Source organism: Gobius niger (genome assembly GCF_951799975.1).
Source record: "Gobius niger genome assembly, chromosome: 6".
NCBI lineage: Eukaryota > Metazoa > Chordata > Actinopteri > Gobiiformes > Gobiidae > Gobius > Gobius niger.
The window spans coordinates 14,159,831-14,183,743 of record NC_136857.1 but is presented as its reverse complement, the minus strand read 5'-3'; the positions used below and the strand labels follow the sequence as shown (position 1 = coordinate 14,183,743).

General features: G+C 42.9%; 3 protein-coding genes across 3 annotated transcripts in view; 1 reads left to right on the top strand and 2 right to left on the bottom strand.

Annotated features, from left to right (window-relative positions):
• Positions 1 to 23,913, bottom strand: part of LOC306963986 (myosin light polypeptide 6) — a 164,509-nt gene that overhangs the window by 8,981 nt on the left and 131,615 nt on the right. The gene's annotated exons all lie outside the window — the stretch shown is intronic.
• neurod4 (neuronal differentiation 4) lies at positions 7,578 to 9,427 on the top strand. Its single transcript, XM_079558265.1, has 2 exons — positions 7,578 to 7,708; positions 8,163 to 9,427. Exon 2 carries the CDS (start codon positions 8,169 to 8,171, stop codon positions 9,216 to 9,218), a length of 1,050 nt encoding a protein of 349 aa, XP_079414391.1. The 5' UTR covers positions 7,578 to 7,708; positions 8,163 to 8,168; the 3' UTR covers positions 9,219 to 9,427.
• Positions 18,556 to 20,066, bottom strand: birc5b (baculoviral IAP repeat containing 5b; the record flags this gene model as incomplete). The annotated part of the gene is made up of 4 exons (XM_079558288.1): positions 18,556 to 18,645; positions 18,718 to 18,835; positions 19,012 to 19,121; positions 19,941 to 20,066. The coding sequence occupies 4 exons, from the start codon at positions 20,064 to 20,066 to the stop codon at positions 18,556 to 18,558; spliced, it is 444 nt and encodes a 147-aa protein (XP_079414414.1).

Genomic DNA, 23,913 nt, shown 5'->3' with positions numbered 1-23,913 from the left:
CTGTATTATTTGTATCAAAAGGCAAATCAGACGTAACCAGCACTCTGGACTGCTGGTCCTCGGCTGAAAGTGACTTTTTAATTGAGCCATCTCTTTTTGGGTCTCTCAGTGAAGGAGATCTAATTTATGTGCAGACCATCAGAGATCATTATCAGATGTGAAATAAAGTGGGAGCGAGAGCGGATGATGCTGAGAAACCAAATGCACCAAAGCTAAATGAGTATGTAAAGCATATTTTTAGGAGGGTCAGGACACAGTAGTACAAGCTTTAAGAGTATAAATTGAAGCCTTAAGTTATGAGGCAGGAATCTGAACAAAACATGGAAGAATCCAACAACTACCTCCTGGCTCAAATAAGTGCTAATCAATGGCATACACATACCAGCCAGTGCAAAGCTTAAATATGAAAATGGATAGGGTATGTGTGCAAAAATACAATTGAATATCATCAAAAGGTACTCTAAACACATTTCATTTAATACAGGATATGCGGCATTGTCAAAAAACTTGCACACATAGCGCACTTCTAATGCCTACCACTAGGTGTCCCTCTTGTACAGCGTGAGGACACATGCAGACTCAGGTTCCTGCACTTTGGGCACCACAGTTTAAAACAAAGTGTGAGAAGTTTACGTCACAATAATGTTGGAGAGAATGAAACTCAGCAGGCCTACTCAAAATATAAGGGAAAACAACTATGCCCTGGACGATTACAGGCTCCAGGCCAGGCAGCCACAAATGGACGACGTTAACTCTTAAAAATATATATAGCCTATTTCAAATGGCATCTAGCAGGTTCTTGAGCAAGATGAAGCCGTGCTTCAGTGGTGGCTCATTGACCAGCGGGGTGGTTGTTAGTGCAGACATTGATACAGAAGTTTGGGCGTCTCTCTGCAGCTCTCAGATAATCAATGCGCCGCTGGTCCGCGCACTTAAGGCACAATCCATCGCCCGCTCAATGGGCCTTGAAATCACCACTTCTGTGTCCTGAGCACCAAAACAATAGAAACATGCGACCCTTGCTGTGCGACCAACGGCGCTTCTGGCGCTTTAGCAGCACAACACGCAAAGAATATCCAAGTTGTGCCGATTAGAAGGCTCGCCTAAAATAACGCACTATACTACTTAGATATTGTATAAAAGACGTTGACATTTCTCTCTTTCATATTGAACTCAGGCTTATGCCTTTGCCCTATTGTTATGACTGTGGTGCATTATGGCCGGGCCTATTCAGAGGACAGCTGATTGCTGATGAGTCTGCCGAGCAGACAGCTCAGTGTCAAACAGTTTAAGAAGATTAACAGTGCCTCACGTTTTTCTCATCATCCGCAACAATAATCCTTCACAAGAGGCTAATAATGACTAGTGCATATCCTTTGGTTAGCCTTTATCAGCTAGATTCATATTTTGTATCTGCTTTAGATGGAAAGAAATCATATGTGTCACTAATAAGAATGTAGCCTACACCTCTCTCTTCCACCAATAAGTGACATTATTTTAAACATCTTTCTTTCCTCATGTTAATGTTATTTTGGGGGGATTGATTATTGCACCTTGAATAATATTAAATTGCTGACTTTTTGACTAATGACATTCTTGCAATTGTCCTGGTTAATGTCATTCAAAGTCCTGGCTGCTCCAGCCAATCTCCAAACACCTGATTTAGTTTTAATGATATTACACCCTCAGTTGGCTGTATCATGGTAATAATCTGGGTTGCTCCAGCTGCCTCAAGATCACATTAGCCAAGCTTTATATTGACAGCGCTGGACCTACTGAACAATGAGGCTTCAGGGATAGACAGCTTAGTGCTGCTAAGCCATTGGGCATCCTGCAGGAGGCAGGCCAGGGAGCCATGGGTCCCCATGCCCTGAAGGACTGGCATCATCATTAGTGCCTTAAACCTGCCGAGCCCCAAACCCTCTGTGAGCAGCACCACTGCACTCTAAGCTATACACCAAAACCATTGTGCAGAAAGTAAGACGATAAAACAAGGGGCTCCTCCTCTCTCACTCCTGCCCACAGGTCTAATCTGTGAGGGGCTCGCAGCTGCTCTGTGTGATGGACCCTGCTGTGAATAAACGCATGGATCAGGAGAAACTCTGCAGGACTCACCTGGAGCCAGCGTGGGCAGCCGTCTCATCTTTCATTCAAGACCATTTTAATCTAATAATAAAGTGTAACCATAATACAAAAATACAGTATTTGAATGAAAAGGAGATAACACCATGTACTGCAAATGTTCTTGTTTCAGGCTGAAGATTTAGATCTGATCACGTTCAGATAAAGACACTTTTGAATTTGAATGTGTTTTTTTCCGTTGGACTCATTTCTGTTGCAGACTCGTCTCGTTGCTGCTATTTGCATAATGGTCACACTGGGAATCAGACAGGCCACTTGTGGGACACTTGCACCTGATCACAGACCCGATGGCTCTCTGCCAATCACACCTTACTTTCCCAATTAGGAATCACCTGCAGTTGTCCTGAAGTTTATCTATTTGTCCGACATCCTTTAGTTGATCCTGGACATAGAGGTTTATGTTTTGTCCTAAATAGTTGTTTGGATGGTAAGGGATTTTGTATGGGGGCCCACAGATTAGCGTTGTTGATTAGTGGTTGGGTGTAATCCTTTCAGCCCCTCTCCTACAGAACACCCCTGGGATAGGCCTGTCTCCCTGAGGACGGCAGAGTGGCAGATGGATCCTCCTCCCCCTGCTCTGCCCCCTCTCTCCACACACCCAAAAACACTGTGCACGTCCTGGGACGAAGGCTGTAAAGTATCCTGAATCTGAAACCACAGGCACCTTTGTTTAATGGCTCTCTTTCCACTTAGTGAGAATTGCCCCCGGGCCTGATTCCCATTCTGTAGCTACATATCAGCCCAACTGGAATTTATTCCAAACCTATTAGCCCAAAGGAAGAGAAATAAGCTGGTAACAATCTGCTCATATTACCTCAGTCAAACTGATCTTATTGGGGTGGGCTTTGGCTGTTTTTACATTTTTATCTTCAGTTTTTTGTCCCAAGACACATAAGGGACAATGTGATTTATATCATGATTTTAATATTTGCTTTTACTTTACTTCAGGAATTGCTTTAGCCTGAAATTATTGAAAAAGAAAACACAAGTTGAGTTTCTAAACACTGTAAACAAAATGTAATGTGCTCAGTTAAATACAGTACCTTGAAAGGCTCTTGAACAACTATTATTATTATTTAATAATTTCCCAGTGTTTGATGTACAGTTATGTCCTCTACTGTTCTGGCAGAATCTGTCCACTTTTAGCCACTATGTGCCTCAGTTTACACCACCAGTCAAAAGTTTGGAAACACTTTATTATGTATCGGCCTTGCTTTATTTTTAACTATTTTAATCTATGAATGAACACATGGGAATATGTAGGAAGCAAAAAAGGGTGAAATAATTCAAAAGATGTTTTATACTTTAAACTCTTCAAAATTGCCACCCTTTATTCTTTGCATTTCTCAATGAGCTTCATATAATAAGGTCTGTGAAGTGAAAAACATTTCTGGCGACGACGTTGTAAAGCTCACTGAGAAAAGGTCAAAAGTGCAAATCAGTAATCAAAGCAAAAGGCGGCTATTTTGACGAATCTATCTTTTTGTTGTTGTTTACAACATAATGCCATCTGTGTTCATTCATAAATGAATGCCTTCAGTGAGAAACTACAATGTAAATGATCTTGAAATAAAAGAATAAACCAATTCCTAAAAAAAAACCTTTGACTTTTGACATGCATATGTCCCATGTGTGTTCATTAACATTGCATTTTTTTATTTTTTTATCTTTATTTATACAGGGAAGGCCCAATGAGAGTACAAGACTCTCTTTTTCATGAGCGCCCTGTTTCATTGCAAAGAACAACAATACAGTATTTATAATAAAATGTTATAAATATCAAGTAAAGCAGGTACAATTTTCTTTATACAAATCTAGTCCTAAGGATTTTGGATGTGACAGAGGCACTAAAGAGTTAAATTGTAAAAGTCTTTGTAGTTTGTTCCATTTGTGGGCAGCATAATAAGAAAAGCCTCTTTTTCCTGTGTCACTCATCATGAGTCCATTTTTTTAGAACTAAACAGTCATGTGAAATAGTGTCAATTTCTCATCCAGCCAGAAACCTAAGTACTTAAAAGAGGAAACTCTTTCTATAGCTGTGCCATCAAATGTCTGGATATGTGTATTACAACATACAATGAAGAGTATTGCCCATTTCTATATTGGTAGCTTCTGACATGACTTTTTCCGTGACCGTTTTTATGATTGTAATGGGCGTTACTTAACAGAAACAAATCAGATATCACACATTTCCTAATCAACACATTCCTTTCAGCAGACCCCTAGGAGAGTCATTTGTGCCATTGTAAGTCACTGGAAGTGCTGTTGATAAAGGGTTGACTGCTGATCAACATCAGTGTCATGAAAGATGACTTCTTCAACACCTGTGCACATACTGGACGTACAATGATGTATTTTCAAGGTCCGCGCAAATTCATTCAAACATTCATTGTCATCCTTGTTTGAATTTATAAGTTGAAATATGTAAAAAATGTAGCTTGAATTAGTCCCTGATGCACATGAACAGTTAAGTGTGAGTCAACCAGGGTTCAATGCTCATCACATGGTCAAGAGAGAGGAGTATGTGCATGTGCAGAGCAGACCCAGGACTGTCCCCTGAGCGGCTCAGTCCGTTTGCCTGTCAGTCTCTCCCTCAGGAAGCTCTACCACACATTCAGGCTCAATGAGCAGCAAATGGAGAGGACGGGGCCTGGGGACACACATACCACACATGCACGACCAAATAATAAGTTAATTTGAGTCTAACCAGAAAATGAGCGACTGCTGATCCACACCTTTGTTTCTCAAATCACAAGTAGAATGTATATGTTTTGTAACCTGTGAGTAAATCGCATATTAAAGATATGATCATGAAAATGTAGAGATATTTTGGCCGATGTCGTCTTATTTATTTTGACACGTCTAAGAGCAGATTCAGTATTCGACGCTCCTTGGCTTGTCCACTCTGACACAAGCTAATTTGATGTGGTCAAATTTAGATCTAGGCCACTTTTCCAGGCCAAGCCCAGACACAAACAAACATATCCAACTTATTAAACAATACATTGATACCCTCACCAAACCCCCCTGTCCCATCTCCACATGACAAATCCCTGATCCTGCATCTTTTATGAAGACAACACAGGGCTCAGCTTTTTGCAGGATCCCAGGCAACATGTGTGTGGCTCTAATTCCCATTGTGCTGGTGCAGTGTTGGTGTGTGTGAGTGTGTCAAGTCTTGGGAGGAGAGGGAGACAGAGATGAGGTATAAGACAGGAACAAGGACCCATCTGTCAGCACAGCGCACCAAACCCTCCCGTCCTTCCCTCAGTCCCCGGGGACGAGAGCTAAGACAACTCACTTGAGCTAGTGATTTTTGTGACCCCTCATTAATGAGGACAACAGTGCTGAAATGGCTAATTGCACTTGTACTTTAGATAAAATACCTTTTTATTACAATGTTCCAGCTGTGGCAATTCTGAGAAAAGAACTGTCAATAAATAAAGTTTATCTTTCAAATTTAATTTAGACAAACGTTTGTTTTCTTTGTTTGATGGTTTGTCATTTGTTCATATCCTTGGAAACATTAAAGTCAACTTTACTGGCACGAACAAATGGCATTAGCTTGTGCATGATGTAGACCTATAACTTTGTTTAATATGGAAATTCCCAAAGGTGGATCCACGTTCTGGACTGTTTATTGTGACCTCTTCCAGTAGATTGCCCATCTATGCTACTGCTTTAAGGGGAGAGGGGTAATTCCCTTCAGTTCGTCAGTCATTCATTTGGGAGAGTGCTGAGACTGGGAGACTGGCACATCTATTCCCTGTGCATGTTGCAGGTGTAGTGGAGGCCAGGCTCAGGCTCATGGGACTGGGGCCTCCTATATGTCTGTCTGCGGGGCTCTGTACCAGGGGACCTTCAGGAGCATTGGTTTGAGCTGTCGCATGACATGAGCGTATCTCTGGGGCCAACACGATCGCACCTAGGCCTTGGCCTCTGCTCCCGCACGTTTGCGGCATGGCTCTGACCTTTCGTCGTTATGGCCGTTGAAATGAATAAATGCAGTTTTAGCCCTATAGGCCTATATTATCTTCGGGAAGCGAGTGACGCGTGAGCATCCAAGCAACGGATGCCTCGACCCCCAACGCTTCCTATACGCAACCATCTGTTCATCCCTGTTCAATAAATCGTTGGAAGTGCCCGTTTAGGCAAAGTTCCTGATTACCCACGTGACCACGTCTTATTTATCAGACGTGCGCGTGTTTGGTGCAGTTGTAAACAATGCACGTTGGCAAAGTGAAGTAAGTGGGGTGTCCCAGACTCGGGCACAGCTGTGCGCAATCGCGCGCACAATGGGATCAATGCGGGGGCACGTGCGAATCGCGAGACCCGGTCGTCAATGGGCAGTCCGCACAATAGACCCCAACTGTGCCACGGCTCGCTCCACACTACCACGGCAGAGCGTGTATTATGGCGTGACATTTGTTGTGAAAACGATATAAAGTATTCAATGTGGAGACGTTATTCGGACCGTGGACACAGATCATCATGTGGAGCGGTCAAAACGGATCCATTTGTGCAGAATCTAGGCTACAGAAGTAGGCCTATAGTGACGCACTCATTTGAAGATGTGGGATATTATTACATTAGTGTTATTACAACAGTTTGGCTACTCAACAGACAGGCGTCCCTGGTCTATAAACAGTTGCTCATGGGATTAATTTGCGAATCATAAACAGACATGGGCCATAAGGTTGCACGCGCAAAGTACCTGCCTCATCACTGCACTAATTATGAGCTGGCGTACATGACGCTGTAAACAGAAGAAACTGTTGAGTGAGTGAACAACACATCACCTGCTCCGCGATGCACTGAGCTGTCAAAACTATTTAGGCGCGCACACGGACGCGCGTCTCTTCTCCGAGCCAGCACTACACTGTGGTTAATTAAGTGGAAAATTCATAATCCAACCGACTAATGAAGAGATAGACAATCGATTAGGATAGTTAATGCAGCGCGAAGCGAAAGCCCACATGATAGGAGCTCTACTAAAACCACAGACGAGCTACAACAATCACGATTAAAGTAAACTCATGAGCGCATGCAGGTGTTTGTGTAAACTGATGCCCACCCAACAGAAGAGACAGCCTCATGCAGCAGGCCTACATCGGGTGGCCTATTTCACACTATCAAAAAAGGCCTGCAAAGTAAAGCGATGTAGGCGTCAAGGCTGTTTATGATTCCCCTGATGTGCCTTTTCGGTTTGATGATGTGTTGCAGGGGAGCAAAGCACTCCCCCATCAGCCCAGCGCCCTCCCTGTTCAGGACCTCCCGTCCTACTAATAAAGCGCTGCTAGAAGTGCGCCCGGGATGCGGCCACGAGCCCGCCACGCGCGATCAGAACAGTTGAAGGTGGGAGGGGCACCGGAGGGAGGGGCTTACATGGATAAATGGAAAAATATCAGCCGGGTCGTGCCAGTTGAATGAAAGTTCCCTGCTCACTGATGGCTGTGTAAAGGAAGCGGGACTCTGCGATATAGAGCTACGACACGCGAGTCAAGGACTAACCTCAACTGCTCAGAGAGAAGTCTCGACTATTTACTACTGTGCGCACGCCAAACCGGTGAGTTTACCCTCTTCTTACAGGTTACAACTTTAACTAGGCCTATTCTTAATAGTTAAAACAACTTTTACAATAAATAAAGAAAATATACAGTCATTTAACACACACCAAAATGAAATGCATTTAGGCTAGCCCTACAGGATTAACGTGCACAACCGTTCACATGCTTGTTTGGTGTGTAGTTAAGTTAAATCTTTGGACTTTATGTTAATATGCGAGGTAAATCCTATCGTGTCCCAGATTTTCTGTCTCTGCAGTAAAAGCAGAAGGGAGTCATTCAAGCAACGAATTACTATATAATCATTGAAAATAGAATCAACAACTTCCCAATAGTAGCCTAGGCCTATTTCAGACGTAGTGAGCTGTCCACACTGTGGTGCTGAAATTGTAAATTCAGATGTTATAGATCATCTTGCAAAAGCTTCTTTTTAATGCTGTAAATGTCTGTGTTTAGATCAACATGATGACCAAAAGCTTTGGTAAAAGTGATGTCAACGAGTTGGTCAGTTCCCTCAGCTGGCTGGAAGAAGACGGCAGCTCTCAGGACGGGGATGAGAGTCCAGAGATAAGAGGGCGCCATGGCCTGGCAGCCAGCCGGATGCACTCCTGCACTGAGCTGGGCAGTGAGGACATGGAGGAGGAAGAGGAGGAGGAAGAGGATGATGTTGGACCAAATGGAGAAAATGCTCCTAAACGCAGAGGGCCTAAGAAGAAGAAGATGACCAAAGCGAGACAGGAGAGGTTTCGTGCCCGTCGGGTCAAAGCCAATGCACGAGAGCGTTCCCGAATGCATGGGCTGAATGATGCACTGGAAAATTTGCGCAGAATCATGCCCTGTTACTCTAAAACTCAAAAACTGTCAAAGATTGAAACGTTGCGGCTGGCCCGCAACTACATCTGGGCCTTGTCCGAAGTGCTGGAGAGCGGCCAGTCTCCTGAGAGCCACGGCTTTGTGGAGATGCTGTGCAAAGGCCTGTCTCAGCCCACCAGTAACCTGGTGGCAGGCTGCCTACAGCTGGGCCCTAGTCCCATGCTGCTGAACAAACTGGAAGACAAGTGTGGCCCGGGTTTGGCTGGAGTCACAGGACAGGCTCATACTCTGAGTTTCCCATCGCCTGGCCTACCAAGCCCCCCTTACGGATCCCTGGAGGCATCCCACCTCCTTCAGATGAAAGGCTTCAAGGGCCCACCCTATGACAACCCCTCTTCTACGGAGTGCAGCAGCGGGACACCGCCGTATGATGGGCCCCTTACTCCCCCCTTGAGCATCAGCGGCAACTTCCCCCTGAAGCAGGAGCCCTCTCCTCATGACTCCGAGAGGAACTACAGCTCTCACCCTGGACACCATGCCCACTACCTCTCATCACACCACTACCCCTCAACCGGCAGCCTCACAGTACCTCAGGGACACCCTCTGTTCCAGACGTCCCGTTATGAGCTGCCTATAGACGTGGCCTTTGACTCTTTTGCCCCTTCTCACCTAGTCTCCTCTCAGATGGGAGCCATGTGAAAACAGTGAGACTGTCCTATTTGAACTGTTAGAGACTTGGCCTTTGTCATTGAAGAGCACAAACTCAAAAAGCTCGCCTCAGTCCAACCTACCTGAAAAACATGCACCCACACATTTTTACTTTTATTTATTTTGTTAAATTTATATATTGATACTTGGATTTTGATATTTTTTTCTGTTGTTGGAACTAATGATGTAATGACCAAATTTTCAAGGTTTTAAAAAGTCACTCGAAGCCTGATGAAGCCTGCTGACATTGTTCCGTTTGCCACGCGAACAATGCATTTATTTATGTCTGTATTTATTATTTATTTTGACACTGTCTTGATTTGTTTTTTCTTTTGTTTTGTTTTTTCTTTCTCACAGCACGTTTTGTTTGTCTACTTGTGTTTGCGTTGGTGTCAGTCACTCACACCTGTACTATATTTAATTATTTATTTGAAGTTCTTCTTTTTTTTCCAACTGGTTCAGCTTTGTAAGTACTGTACTGTTGTAAATATGTTGCTGTTTCGCACTTAATTGAATAAATATTCTTATATGATATGCTATTAACATTGAGTGCTACTTTTTTTCTTTTGAATAATCTGTAAATTGACAAACATGGGGAATTGATTTGTTGCAAGACAAGCAAAAATCATTATATTCTTTGCTTAGTTTTATTTGTATTCGAGGCCTTTTTCAGACTGAATATGAAAAGCAGAATCTTTAAAGAAGTAAAAGAAATAAAAGTATACATGGAATTTTGTCATGTAAATAATGAGATAGTGAATGAGACGTAATTAAACGCACCATGGGAAGCAGAAAGAGTTAACTCACCAATGGTCGCGGCATGCTGTGAGCATTAAGACGCTCAGCCTTTCCCAGAAGTGGCTCGTGTCAGGAGGCTGCAGAGGACCATGGGAAAACTCTGGCAGGAAACAGGTGAATGTGTCAGAGGCTTTTTGGGGTCCCCGCTCACATGTGGCCCACTTTCCCACCTCGCTCAAGCCAAATCACTGTAGGGCAAAAACTCATTAACACATCCGTCTTCGCCAACAGAGCCCGTCTCACATTAACATTCATAATTATTTCCATGCTGTATATTTTAATGGTGAATAACAACAGAAACTGGCAACGGTCCAACCACAGTTATATCATGCGAGCGATTAAAGCCTCTGTTTTGACTTCCATCGTGATGTTTAAGGACGTGATGGCACTTAATTTCCGGACAAAAAAGAATTAGGCGGAAGAGTTGAGAGACGGAGAGCTATAAAAACCAACTGGGGTGCACAAGTGTGTTTATCAGTGGGGTCTTTCAGTCATTCATTGTATCAAAGGGAAGTCTAAGCCGCGATAAGGATGCAGAGACAGAGAGGACACCCCACCTCTTGAGCTACCTCTCCAAAAGGTTTGTCATTTCCAGTCCTGGCAATGGCACAGAAAGGCTGCGTGCTGGAGAAAAAGGGAATGATTGTTAGACGGGGCGCCACTGGTCTATTGTATACGCAGCCTGTTCTTTCTCTTGACCTGTGACCCATATTGTTGCATTGGATTGGAGTTGTGGGGAGGCGGGAGTTGGTTCAGGCAGCTGGGGGAGCGGCGGGGGGCTGACGGACAGCTGGGCCAATTTGAGGCAAAGGGAGAAAAAGGGAGAGGGTGAGAGTTTGAGAGCAGGATGAGAGAGCAGAGGGAAGGAGAGTCGAGGGGCATTTGCGGTAGAAAAGAGGAGTCAGAGGGCAACGAGCTGGTGAGCGGGCTGACAAGGGTCTGCGCACTCCCAATTCAGATATCTGGCCCCAAGCGCATAGCTTTACATGACACCCTGGAGAAAATAGCTGAGTCAACAGATGTGACTTTGCAGATTCACATTGATATTGTTTTAAAACAATATATATATGCAGTATGTAACATAGAACAATACTCTATAGCAGGGGTCCCCAACTGGCGGACCTGGGTCCAGATCCGGACCTCCAGAGGTTTTAGTCCGGACTCTAAAGCCTTGTCATCCTGTCAATATACTTAATTTCTAAGGCTGAATTAAAAAAATATCTTAACAATTTGAATAACATTGAAATAAGATGTCGAAAGTTTCGAAAGAAAAGTCTGTGGACCCCCAGCTGATTTAGTTGGGGAACTCTGGTTTAGGCTAAGGCTTGGAATGAAAGAAAATGTTTTCAAAGAGAACAGAGACAATAGGTTCATTCACATCAGCAAGGAGTGTTTGTTCAAAACCCCAAAAGTCTTCTGACGCAGTGGTTCTCTTCTTCCCAAGTACCACCTACAAGAAAAATGTCTTTCTGAGTACAACTAGATATAAACATGTCTAAAAAAGACAAAATCTTGAGTTGCTCTGAAGAAAATGAAGACACAGAACAAACACATGAATAAAATTGCCACTAAAATGAAATAAATACAGAGGAGCCAGAACACCACTGTTTTATTAATATAAAGAGCAGATCGTTTCTTAAGACAAACTATAATGACTCTTGTGAAACTCGTATTAAATTAATTAAGTGGAAGAGTTTAACATATCAGCGAATAATGAAAAGTATAAAATAAGATGTGGAAAGCGCTCGGACTGTCAATGCCGAAGGAAGAATAAAAACATTGTGATGGAGACCCGACAGTGCAGGTGGCCTGTGTGCTCTGAACGGATCACATTGCTGCCGTCTCGAACAAGGGCATGTGTGGGGTATGTGTGGGTCCTGATGGGAACGCAGCACATGCTCTGGGACAGGGCATTGACCGCGGGACAGGCAGCAGAGCCCGACCTGTAGCTCAGAGCCCCGGGGGTCAGAGGGCATGTCACAGATGAGCTCACAGCGGGACACAGCCGCACTTCAGAACTGATCCTTAAACTTCCTGTGCCCCGCGGACCCACACACACACACACACACACGCACACGCACACACACACCAGTGACATGCCACAGGGGTCACTTTCACTAATCTGCTCGTGTGCTCCTCCACTTAGCAGGAAAAGTGGCCTGAGGAAGAGGAGAAGGAAAACGCCCTGGAAAAACAAGAGGTAAAATGAAAAACAATGCTCTAAATTTGAGATGTCCAAAACTTTTTTGATGGTGGGCCACTAAACAAAGTGTAAGATAAGACACGATAAGACAGGACTTAATCGAGAAACAATTACATGGAAGGTCACAAACTGGTGGTCATTGCAGTGACATATTCAACTGGGTGAAAGTGAAACCACAACTTTGTTGGTTTGCAGCATTGAAGGAATAGACCACAGTTTTTCCATACCGAGATATGACCCGTCTGGTCTTTGTGCGTGCGCTCAGTCATGTAAAAAGACCAAGGATGTTGTTAGCATTTAGCCTCTCCTCCTCTCCTCTATGGGGCCAAACTGGGGTGAAGCTAGAAGCGACCAAGCTCTTCCACATTTTCCCGATTGAAATACGGTTACGGGAGCGTTTACACGATCCAAGAATAGTTACACACAATCAAACATGTTGATTTTCTAAACGGATAAAAGGGGAACTATATTGTGACGCGCAATAATAACGCCTTAGGAGCACTTTGACGTCCATGCGGTAATGTCGAAGTGCTCCTAAGGTGTTAAACTTGCAGTAAAAATCATTACCTCTGGCAACGTATAGGCCAACTCATCAAAGGCCTGAGGAAAAACAAAAGTGGCCGAACTTTGGGCCCTATTAAATTAACTATGACAAAACTGTCATAGTTAAGATATGTCCGAGATGCAAACTGATCTACATTTCTCAGTGAATGAATATGGGATAGTGTGTCCTGTGTGTCCTTCTGCTTCGGGGATGCGAGTTGGTTAAAATTAAATTAAGAGGCACCAGCCGTATATGAGCAGCGGAGCATACTTAACCCGTAATGGGATTAAACATTGGGGGGAATGTAAACAAGTTTTTGAGTTTTGTAAAATTGTTTAACCTCTTACCATCCGCCTAAACCGAATGCTTTCTCTTCTCTTTGGGTATAGGCCAGTGTAAAGCTAAAATCCACAATCCACATCCACTTTTTTGTCACTTTTTTCCCCCCTCATCTAATTTTTGCCACTTTTTTGTCACGTTTTTGTTGCTCTTTGTTGAGTTTTGGTTGCTTTTTCTTTTTTTTTTACTTTTTGACCATTTTTTGTTGCATTTACATCCTTGTTTTTTTGTCATTGTTTTGACACTTTTTTCCCCCCAACAAGCTTTTAGATTTGCCAAAGTGGAAAAAATGTGATCGGTTCAGGTGGGCGTTAAGAGGTTAAAAGAGCTATTGGGGGAAAATGGGTGAGGTGTTTATTACTTATTGATATTCAGTGACAAAAATAAATAAGTTCCTTCAAAATGTTTAAATCCAGTTAATCAAATCTTGAAAAGGTTGACGTTAACATTTGTATGGTTTGGCAGACATATTTGGCCACTAGCAAAGTAAAAAAGGTTTAAAGGGAAGCATGACAACGACCGGTAAGTGAAGAAAATGTGTCCCTGATTCCCCCTGATTCTCTCGTGTGCTTGTATTTCAGTTTCTGTGCACAGCGCTCTTAATCCACTGGCCAAACAAGAGTGGCTCCCGCTAAAATGAAAAGGTCCTGATCCATAGGAGCGAGATGGAGGGATAAAGCATTGTGATTAACATTGTATTAATGGGGCCATAGGAGGCTGGAAGGCTTTAATCAGTGTCTGTGAGGCACTAATCCCGCTGCCTTTAAGCTGAGGCCCGCGCGCAGTGATCCAGCCCCCCCTGCTCCACTCGGGACGCCCCGCACATGCGCACGCAACACTCGCGCCTCTGTCAGGAGCGCCCAGGTTGAGAGGTGGAGCGCGCTGCAACTGAGACGCCCCAGACTTAAGAGGAGCAGCTGGTGGAAGAATGACCCGTGAGATGGATGGAGTGAAATTTGGGTAAAGAGAAATAAAAGATGGTGGGGCTGGTGTGATGACACAATGGACTGGAGCTGGGGGTCACAATGGGGGCTTGTCAAGCAATTAAATACAGTATAGGCAAATGCAATTTAGCCTTTTTCTCTCCCACAATGGTCACTTTGAATACCCTCAAACTAATCTGAGGGTGAATTCAACTTGTGCACATTTTATAATCTAGTTTTAGGCACTGGATGAAGTGAGAGCAAAGGGCAGCTCAGTAGCCTCATTACCTATGGAAGAGGCTTTAAAAAGGTGACATTGTGTGCACGAGTATAAGGGGTGGGCAAGTCTCCTCCCCGAATTCTGTGAGAGCATTAGGCTGCAGGAGTTAAAGAGCTTCTAATGGGATGTGGATGCTGTCGTGTTTACCCTGGCCCCCCTGCGCACGCCCACTGCTTTGTGGAAGTTGCTGAGCTTCGGGACTCCACAATAGCCCGAGTGTAGGGACAGATGGAGGTCCCTTTTTTTTGGAGGGGGGGGGAGAAAGGCACAAAAAAAAACAGCCAAGGTAGGAGGGTAGTGGTCTGAGACATAAGCAGCATCACGCGCCAGTGCCAGGAACGTGGGAGAACATGAAATGTGGTGGAGGGAGAGGGTCGAATGAAAGGGATTTGGGTCTGGAGCTAATTATAATTCAACAAGAGTGTAACTCGCGGTGTTGTCCCTTTGCTCCGGTAATCCGTCAGCACATAGACGGGATCTAGGCGCATTCACGTCGACTTGGCTTCAAAATACTCATAACAGCGTGCGTGTGTCAGCTGTCCCATGCCAGCCCTTCACACCTCAGCCACTGAAAAGCACAGTTCAGCACATTTTAAAACCCATCACTTAAATGGTGCTTTTTTTTTGGTTCGAAATGTTGTTTAACCTTGAGTGTGTATAAAAACATATGTATAAAAAGCATTATTCCAAATACACAAAACACTTGCAGATGTATTAGGCTGAAGTTAGTGCGATTCTTCTTTGGCCTAAAAAAAATATCGCGTTAATCATTTGCATTTGGGCAGGGTTGAAGGAGGTCACCCATGGCCAGTGGTGATAGATGCTGATGAGGGATATAGAGGCCGGAGGAGGGCAGAGGGAGGACCCAGCGCAGCAGCAACAGATGGGACGGATGGATGAGAGCTCAGGTTGTAAACTTTCTGTTGGCAACATCTGTCAGTTTTTGTCCATCTGCTCACTCACTGTTTACAGTTTGACTTTAAATTCATTAATTAGAAAACGGCAATAGTTCAGTAAACCCACAGCCTTAGTGGTAAAAAAAAGAAAGAAATCCAAATCCATATCAAAATCTCCTATTAGCTTAATGACCAAGTTTAAATACATTTAAGGATTTATACGGATACCCTATGTTAATTCTGGGATGGGGGGCATATGCACATTGCTCCACCTCAAATAGGATCCGATCAAATTATTACTGTAACACCATTCCCACAGTTAAGCCTGCCTCACATCTGTGCCCTGGCGACTGAGTCACACCGCGCAAACCGCCTTTGTTCATTTTGTAGGGCTCAGACAAAACTGGATTGTCAATGGATAAGCGTTTAACCCTCATTAGAGTAATTATTGTTCAGCGAATTACAGTGCTGCATCAATGTATTACGCTCAGGCAATATCATTTCAGTAATATTCAAAATGTGCTGTATTTATTTTAATTGTGGTCATTGTGTTAGAGCACTCTGTCCAAAAATGCCATTTATCCAGGCTTAGATTTGTCTCGCTTTTTTCCATTAAGTTTGTTTAGGTATCAGGTACAGGCAAACCTTTTGACCTACAAGGAGCACATTGAGTTCATACATCTGCCAGGGAGCACGGGCTAATAGCAGTTTGGGGTTGATCTAATGTTATTGTGCATGTAAAAAGTAACTGATGTTCTAAAAATGCCTGATCAATGATTAAAAGAAGGCTCTTCAAAGATTGTGATCAGTGACTTCAGGATCCAATGCGATAAACGTGATGGATATCTTCCATTTGGGGCAAGGTAACGTCCGTGTCCATAAGGGCTGTGTGGACTGGGAACACACAGTCATGTCCAAATGCTTTTATGAGAACAAAAAATGCATTACTTTACATTTACAGTCTTTATGGCTCATTATTATGGAATTTGCTGTGTCATAGCTAAGAATGCAAGAATGAATGAGTAGCAGTTAATTGCCTTTATGTCAGTGAGAAAAGGAGTTTTTCACACTTTTTGGTAAATGCATCAAAGTGAAGTTATTCGTCTCAGAACTGATCAAGGCTTAAATGATTGGTGGGACGGATTAAAAGCTAAACGAGCCACATGTGGCCCCCGGACCTTAGTTGTATTAACGATAAGGCAAATTATCACAGCTAAAAAAAACTGTTAAAAATTAAATACATAAAATACATTTCTAGTTGCTAAGAGCAACAAAAGGGACTTAATTGATTTCATGTGATCCATCCTGAAGACATAATTTATTCAACCAAACAGTAATTAGCTCATAATATTCAAACTAATGTAAATTCTGCCCCTCATCTTTCATACTAATATTTTCAAACATTACAGGAGATCCACCATGACAGTTTCTTTACAAATGTTACATCACCTGTGAGTGTGTTGACCTTTTAAACTAAAATATTCCCTCTTCAATTTGCTCTGTCGTGAGCGGATAAAGAGAATTAAGCAGCTGATCTGGGCCCAGTGGCCAGAGTGTTACATTAGACATTAATCCCAAACAGGGGAAGGTTGGAGAAGGGATAGCAACTTTAATCCTGTCCATCTACCGACCCTCCCATTGGGCATTAACAAACTGCACTCGACAGCTCGACAGAGACCACTTAAAAAAAAGAAGAAGAAAAAAAGCAACCGCACTGACGGGGAGGAGAATGTTAAGATTGAACTCCGAACATGTTTTGCTAGAAAATCCATCTGGTTTAGTAGCCTGTACCACTTTACCATACATACCACTTTACGCACCATTACATTACCAGTTTACAACTTCAAATCATCTCAAGGTACGGTTTTCACATAGGCCTATTGAACTTATGGTCACTTAGTCTACTTTTGTTGAATGTTTTATTTGTAATCATGTTTCTATTGCTTGGAAAAATCTGTATTTGCACGTTAATTTGCCTCAAACAAGGGCTCCTTATGAGAAAACAATTGCGATATTCAATAACTGTCTAGACCGGGGTAGGCAAGTTTGTGTCATGGAGGGCCGATTTCTTCATTTCCAAAACGGCAAGGGCCGAAACCTACAATTGTAGCCCAAAGTAAAGCACCTTTTTTCTACAAATATAAGTTTTGCACATATTGTATGACCTGAGGCGGTGTTTTGCTGGGAAATGTGAAAATATTGACAGTATTTTTCACATTTTAGAGTCCTTTTCATGTATTGGGTCCCAATTCATGAATAAATGTTTCTTCAAAATTCTCTTAGGGGCCAAAGGTTTTATGCTGGAGGGCCGAATTTGGCCCCTGGGCCTGACGTTGCCTACCCCTGGTCTAGAATATCAACATTATTTTTTACAAGACCATTTTACCACAGTATGTGCCATTAAATGTAAATTGTGTCATAACAAAACTAAATCAAAAGCAAACCAAGGCTAAAATGGAACTGGAAATACACAACTAAAGATGTATGTTGTTTTAGCATAAATGTTCAAATCTCATTCAGTGATTCTGTGATGTGAATATTTCATCACCTGGGACAGTGAGAACAATAATCATGCAGTACGTGGTCAGGCTCTACTTTTATCCTTATGATAATCCTTTGTAAAGCGTAAGTTTGATGCATATATGTTTTGGTTTGTTAACTTCACTTTCAATTCTGCCACACATAAAGCAGATGCACAGAATCAAAATTGCGTGGCTCTCGAACCCTTGGTGCAGGAAAAAAAAGAAAAGAAAAAACATGAGAGTAATATCAAAAATGTATGGACACAAAAGGGGGCAGCAAAGGGAGGGTGTGTAGCAGAGCGGTTTCCTGACTTTGTGTTGGCAACTGTAATTCAGAAGCGAGCAGACACGTCTTGGATGTGTCTGCTCGCTAAACTTGAGTTCAGACAGAATGTGTTGGCGAGCTCTAGTGCGCAGTCTGTATATACTTCAATGGCAGTCCCCCAATATGTGACAGATGTTACTGGGGCAACAGTTGGTATTGAATGGGAGGGGCTTCAGGCCATCTGTCCAGGGTCAAGGTTTGAAAAGGGGTGGGAGAGATGGTGGCACGTTCAGGAAAATGGCAACTATTTTGAAAGAAAAAAAATATATATAACTCACATTGTAAAGCTGCTCAGTGTGGCCTTTCATTTATTGCAGCCAAATTCAATGCTTGAAAAGTTTGGCGAGTGTGTGTGTGGCCAAAGGCTGCAGCTAAAAGACTTGAGCACCATCTTGTGGAGAGATCTATAACGGCAACATAGTTATATATATTTATATCCAACCAGAATTTATTGTTACAAATTAGAGGAAAAACAGATTAAAAATAATAACATGGAATTCAGAATGATGCCAGCTGGGATTTGAGTGAGTTCAGTTTATGGTCTATTTCATCACGGAAACTTGCCATCTTCATGTGACAGACCTTTCGCTAGAGGAAATGAAAAGTAGATGATCGGTCTTTTGCTCAACATTAACGAAACAAATCCACATTGATACTCACGAGGAAGATCTTCAGCCTGTCCTTTTCCATGAGGCAAAATTCAGCCGCCGTCAGCTCTGTAAAGTCTTTCTTCAAGTTTAAATACCCACAGCCTGGGGATCGTTTTATGTGCTCACACCTAAGACACAAAATTAAAGTCGTCTTAGGTCGATTCCACCGCCAAGTCATTGCAGTGATTTGGACTTTGATTGTGCACAGGTATCGGAGATGGCAAATTCACAGCGTTTTGAGAAATCTGACAGGTAAACTTGGGGGGGTTTTCTTTTCTATTTGTGAGGTAATAAAATACTTCACCAGGGGTCATCGTCTGGCTCCCAGCCTTCGAGCTCGATCAGACAGAAGAAGCAACACACAACGTCAGGCTCGTTCTCACCAGGGCAGTGGACAAAACCAGCGTTGGCCATCTACAATAAAGACAGTTAGGTAAAGATGTACAGTAAACCTGACCAGAGGTGGGTAGAGCAGCCCAAATATGTACTCAAGCAATACTACCCGATAATGATTTCACCTTAAGCAGAAGAATAAGCTGAATAATTACTCAAGTAAAAGTATAGAAGGCAGGGAGCATCAGGAAGATGTTAAAGAAAGTTAAAGCAGAGAAGTGGTCTACTCTGTTTGGTCCAGGGAGGTCAGAGCTAAGCTGGTAACATGGGACATAGTATTTTGAGTCACCCGAGACTTATCATCAGCCAATACATCAAGACAGGACGAGTGAGGGCAGAGACACTGTACTGAGGACACCCGACCCACTGTAACAGAACCTGGCACCTGCTTAGCCGTAAATCACAGACTGTCACTGTCATTGATGAAGTGCTGAGGATATTACTGCTGTGTAAACAAGCCTGGGGTCTAGGGTCATCATTTCTTAACCAACCAGCCATAATGTTTATGGGTAATAAATTAAAGGCTGTGAAGCAAACTGCTTGTTTCGAGAAGGCTAGTATTAACTCCAGGTAATGAACCTACGACCACAAAGTAGCCTGGTCTAGGCCCAACATGTCCATTTCTCAAAATGACTTCCCTTTTTCCTCCAAAAGGTAGACACATGAAGCCGTCCATAGGCCTGACTGTGCCTATTGTGTGAGATTCCACAAATCTTGCTTGGTTTTGCTTTAAATACATTTTGGCTACAAACTCGTTATGTTGCAAACAAGCAACTGCACATGCTATATTGAGGGAAATCCCACCGTGGGGGCACAGTTGAAATATTAGTGAGTTTATACCTTCTCAGGAGTACAGCTGCAGTCCTCTCGAAATGGCCAAGCTAAAAAGCTTTGTTGTCGTGCGACATCAGAGTACATTTTTCCAAAGGAGGTCAACCTGGAGTTCAAAACATCAATGGTCGCCATATTTCACGTAAACAAACAAAAACTACGCCACTGTATATAAGATATAAACTTATGAGATGAAGATTGATTGTGGGCCGACAAGTAACCACAAGACACAACACACCAATTAAAGCACCTGTGTGCGCTCAGAGAGTATAGGAGCACAAGTAGCATGTGCAGCGCCCTCTGCTGGGCGGAGTCATTCACGAGTTGTTTTTTACAGTCTATGGTTGTGGCGCGCTTTTTACATGGTATATCCATGTCTAATGCTGTTTTCGTGATGTCAATGGGATGTATCAGGAGTGGATCTATTTACGATGAAAAAATAAAAATCCTTATCCTGACATGAATTGAGCTCAAATAGAGTTTATATTTTACGCACAGTTTTCTTGGAACCAGTGGCCTGCGCGATATTTCTGCGTTTTTTACGATGCAGTTGAATACAGGAGGTAATCATCCAGTCGCTAATGGTTTTATAAAACCTACTGTAAAACGTTTAAAGCTATGCGGAGTGATATAAAGATATAATGGTGCCATTATAAGACCGACCTCTCTATATATTCAAAGTGATGAAACTTTGCATGCTATCTTACTGTGCTGCGTTCCAAGGCCCCATCCAACAAAATGTGCTTGACTATGCACCACTCACTCTGCCATCTCATCCCCTTGTAGGTCTACCTTACCTCATACCTAATATCTTGTTTTATGCATGTTAGTTTGGAGAAGTGCCTGCCCTCTACTGTTCTACCAGATGCTTCAGTGGACTGGACCCCTCTCGTGGCTGTCCGGGATTGAGCCGGACAACTGCTCCATACGTGTTGACAAGTCCCTGGTCCAAATGCACTGTATGGTGAGTGGTTGCCTCCTGCACACACACAGCAGAATCACATCTACCTCTGAGTTTCCACATGTGTGCGCTACTGTTGTCACTCCACATTTTTCCATACATTGAGATTGTTCACTGTTTTTCTCAATGTTCACTGCCTGTGTCAATGTTGATCCCCTAGTCTGTGTGAATCCACTTCTGTTTATGGCGTTATAGCATATACTGACATTGTAACTTTTTATTTGCCTATTAACATCCTCAACTGTGGAGTATAGGTTACGCAATATTATTTGGCATCGAGCGAGTCCATGTTTAACCGTGAGCCATTTTTCATCTGCTGTTGGCTCCTTCTTTGCATAGCTCTTCTGCTCTCATTACTTCCATTGACACATGACTCTCCTATTTCCTCCAAGACCCTACTCCCTATAGCTCACTGCAAACCCTGCCTCAGATACAATTGACCTTACATTTAGCGAAGTGCGGTTTGGCCTGGCTTTTCACACTGGACTGTAACAGAGGGAGGGGAGCAGCAGCAGCGAGGTGCATGGGAGGTGTACCAGGCTCTTTCCACATGTCCTTATTTTGGCACTGGGATTTACATCTATGTTGGAGAAGGAGGAAAACTGATGTTGACAGGACATTTTTGGGACATTAAAAGAAGACGATTCTCCTCTGAAGCTCCACAGGGTTGAGAATTTGAGAAACCAGTTATACAATCAATGTGGACAACAGGTAGGAAGTGGACCGATTTTCAGTATTATTATTTTTTTTAATTAAAAACGGTATACCATACTTCTTGTAACAAATCAAGAAGTATGGTTTATTTTTTGGCAGAGGCTGCATGTCCATAAGCAGGTTTAGTAACATGTATGTGTAAGGAAAAGTGTGTCTTTAAGCCTTGAGGTAAGAATGAATGCTACTGTACCTTGACCTTGACCAAAAGTGTCTGCTCTGCTTTACACTTTCAATAGAAGCACTTTGAAGATTAGCATTATCAATCATACTTTTAGACTTTTAGACATAGACTTTTCAAGTCTAGGTAAGCCTGTTCCAGATGAAAACTTTGGGATAGGCATGAATCTAGAATAGAATAGAAAAAACTTTATTGTCTACCATGCACAATGATGGCAGAAATTTGCCTTTGGCTCGCTCATACATTCTAATACATTTGCCCAGAAATGTACATAATAAAATCAGTTCATTGTAAAATCAGTTCACTGCAGACACAGTAGCAGCAGGTACACTTCATTAAGGAAAGGAAAAAGGAACAGACTGACTGAACAACATTAATACTTACAACTTATTCAGCTCCTTGATGGCAAGGGAACAAAAAAAAATCTAAAGTTGTAGTCTAAGTTATTGATTTACATGACGTACAATTAGCAAGCAGTGGAATGAACAAATTACCAATAAAGACTATTAATAAAAGTAAAAGTATATGGCATAGAGCCATGGCATCCATCCGCTGTCAAGGTTAAATCATTCAGAGATGGTAAATGTCAAAAATAATGGGCCGCTGTAAAGATAATGACTTAAAATTGCAATGTTCTAACTCTGCGTTGCGTGATAACATGGAGGAATGTCTGGGCACAGAGTATTTAGTCTAGTGGGCAGCATAGCAGAGATTGTCATGAAGTTTGAACAAATATGAGCTACAAGCAGCAGAGGGGTGATACAGAAAGGCATCCTGTCCTGGGATGCTGGTGCTAAAATGGTAAAGATGTGTGAGAGTGTGACAGTCAACATCAACATTCTCCATCGGCAGCAGCGGACACACCCACCTGAGCACACAAACACACCTGAACTCTTACCCCCGTGCTCCGCTGGTTCAACTGCAGACGAGTCATTACAGTATATTAAATAAATATGAGTTGTTTAAAATGCTAAATGATGTATGAATGCGTTATCCGATAGTAAACGCCAGGTCCAATCAGGTCCAAGAAACGAATCCTCAGCTCAGCTTTAGTATAGCCAATAGAAAGCAGATTGTCTTGTTTGTCTTATAGCAATAATAGTGTGTCTAAAATATGTCAATGATCAGACTTTGTGGTTGTCAAGGCATTTGAAAGAAAAGAAAAATAGTATTGTCCCCAAAATCGTGGTAAATGCTCTTCACAAACTGTTTTTACCATGCCAGTGCTGCGCTGTCCTGATCAATAGTCTGAGTCTTATAAGATGATCATCTCTCTGTGCTGCATATGGAGCTGTCAGCTCAGACTCCGGTCAGATGAAGGGGACTGCAGATGTCTTCCCTTGGCTGCGCTTAATAATGCCATTAGTTTGATATATGGGTGGCCAATATCCCAAATCCTTCATTGTTTTAAGATGTGATAGTCTTCCACTGCAGGCTGCCACGTTATTATGGAAACTGCTCTTCTGATGCCTGGCTGTGCTCTCTGACCTGTGACCCTCATAGGCAGTGTCTAAATTCACCACCGCAGTGCCAGAGAGACACCCACTGCATTATGTATGGCCTCTGTGACAGCTCAAGAGAAATGAGTTTTTATCAGTCTATTGAGGCAAGACAAATGTACAGTAGATGGTGAGATATATGTGAAAACTGCCTAAAGCCAGTGTGTGTGTGAAGAAATATTGGATTCACTCTGTCCATTTTGACATATAGCAGCTGCTTCTCCCAGGAAGTCAGCCGCGAGTTCTGTCTCCAAGTGTTAGCCAGTGTGGATTTACAGTCAGAATGGCCTTAAGGGGGGGAAAAAGTTGGCACATATTACAAATCTTTGAGCAAAGCTTCTGTACATGCAGGTGGAGTTGAAGTGCTGAAGTGCTTGTAGGCAATGATTTTCAATTGATTCGTGTGTGTGTGTGTGTGTGTGTGTGTGTGTGTGTGTGTGTGTGTGTAGTGTGTGTGCTTTTCACTGCTCAGCTAATAAGCCTTGTTAGAAATATATCTCATTACAAACTTTGTCAAGCCTGTCACCCACTGTAAATAGCCCACGTTGAGTAAGTCACAGCTAAGGCATGACAAGCTATCCGTACCAGCTGTACCCTGTGGCCTGTTTTCTGTTGAACGTGTTGACACCA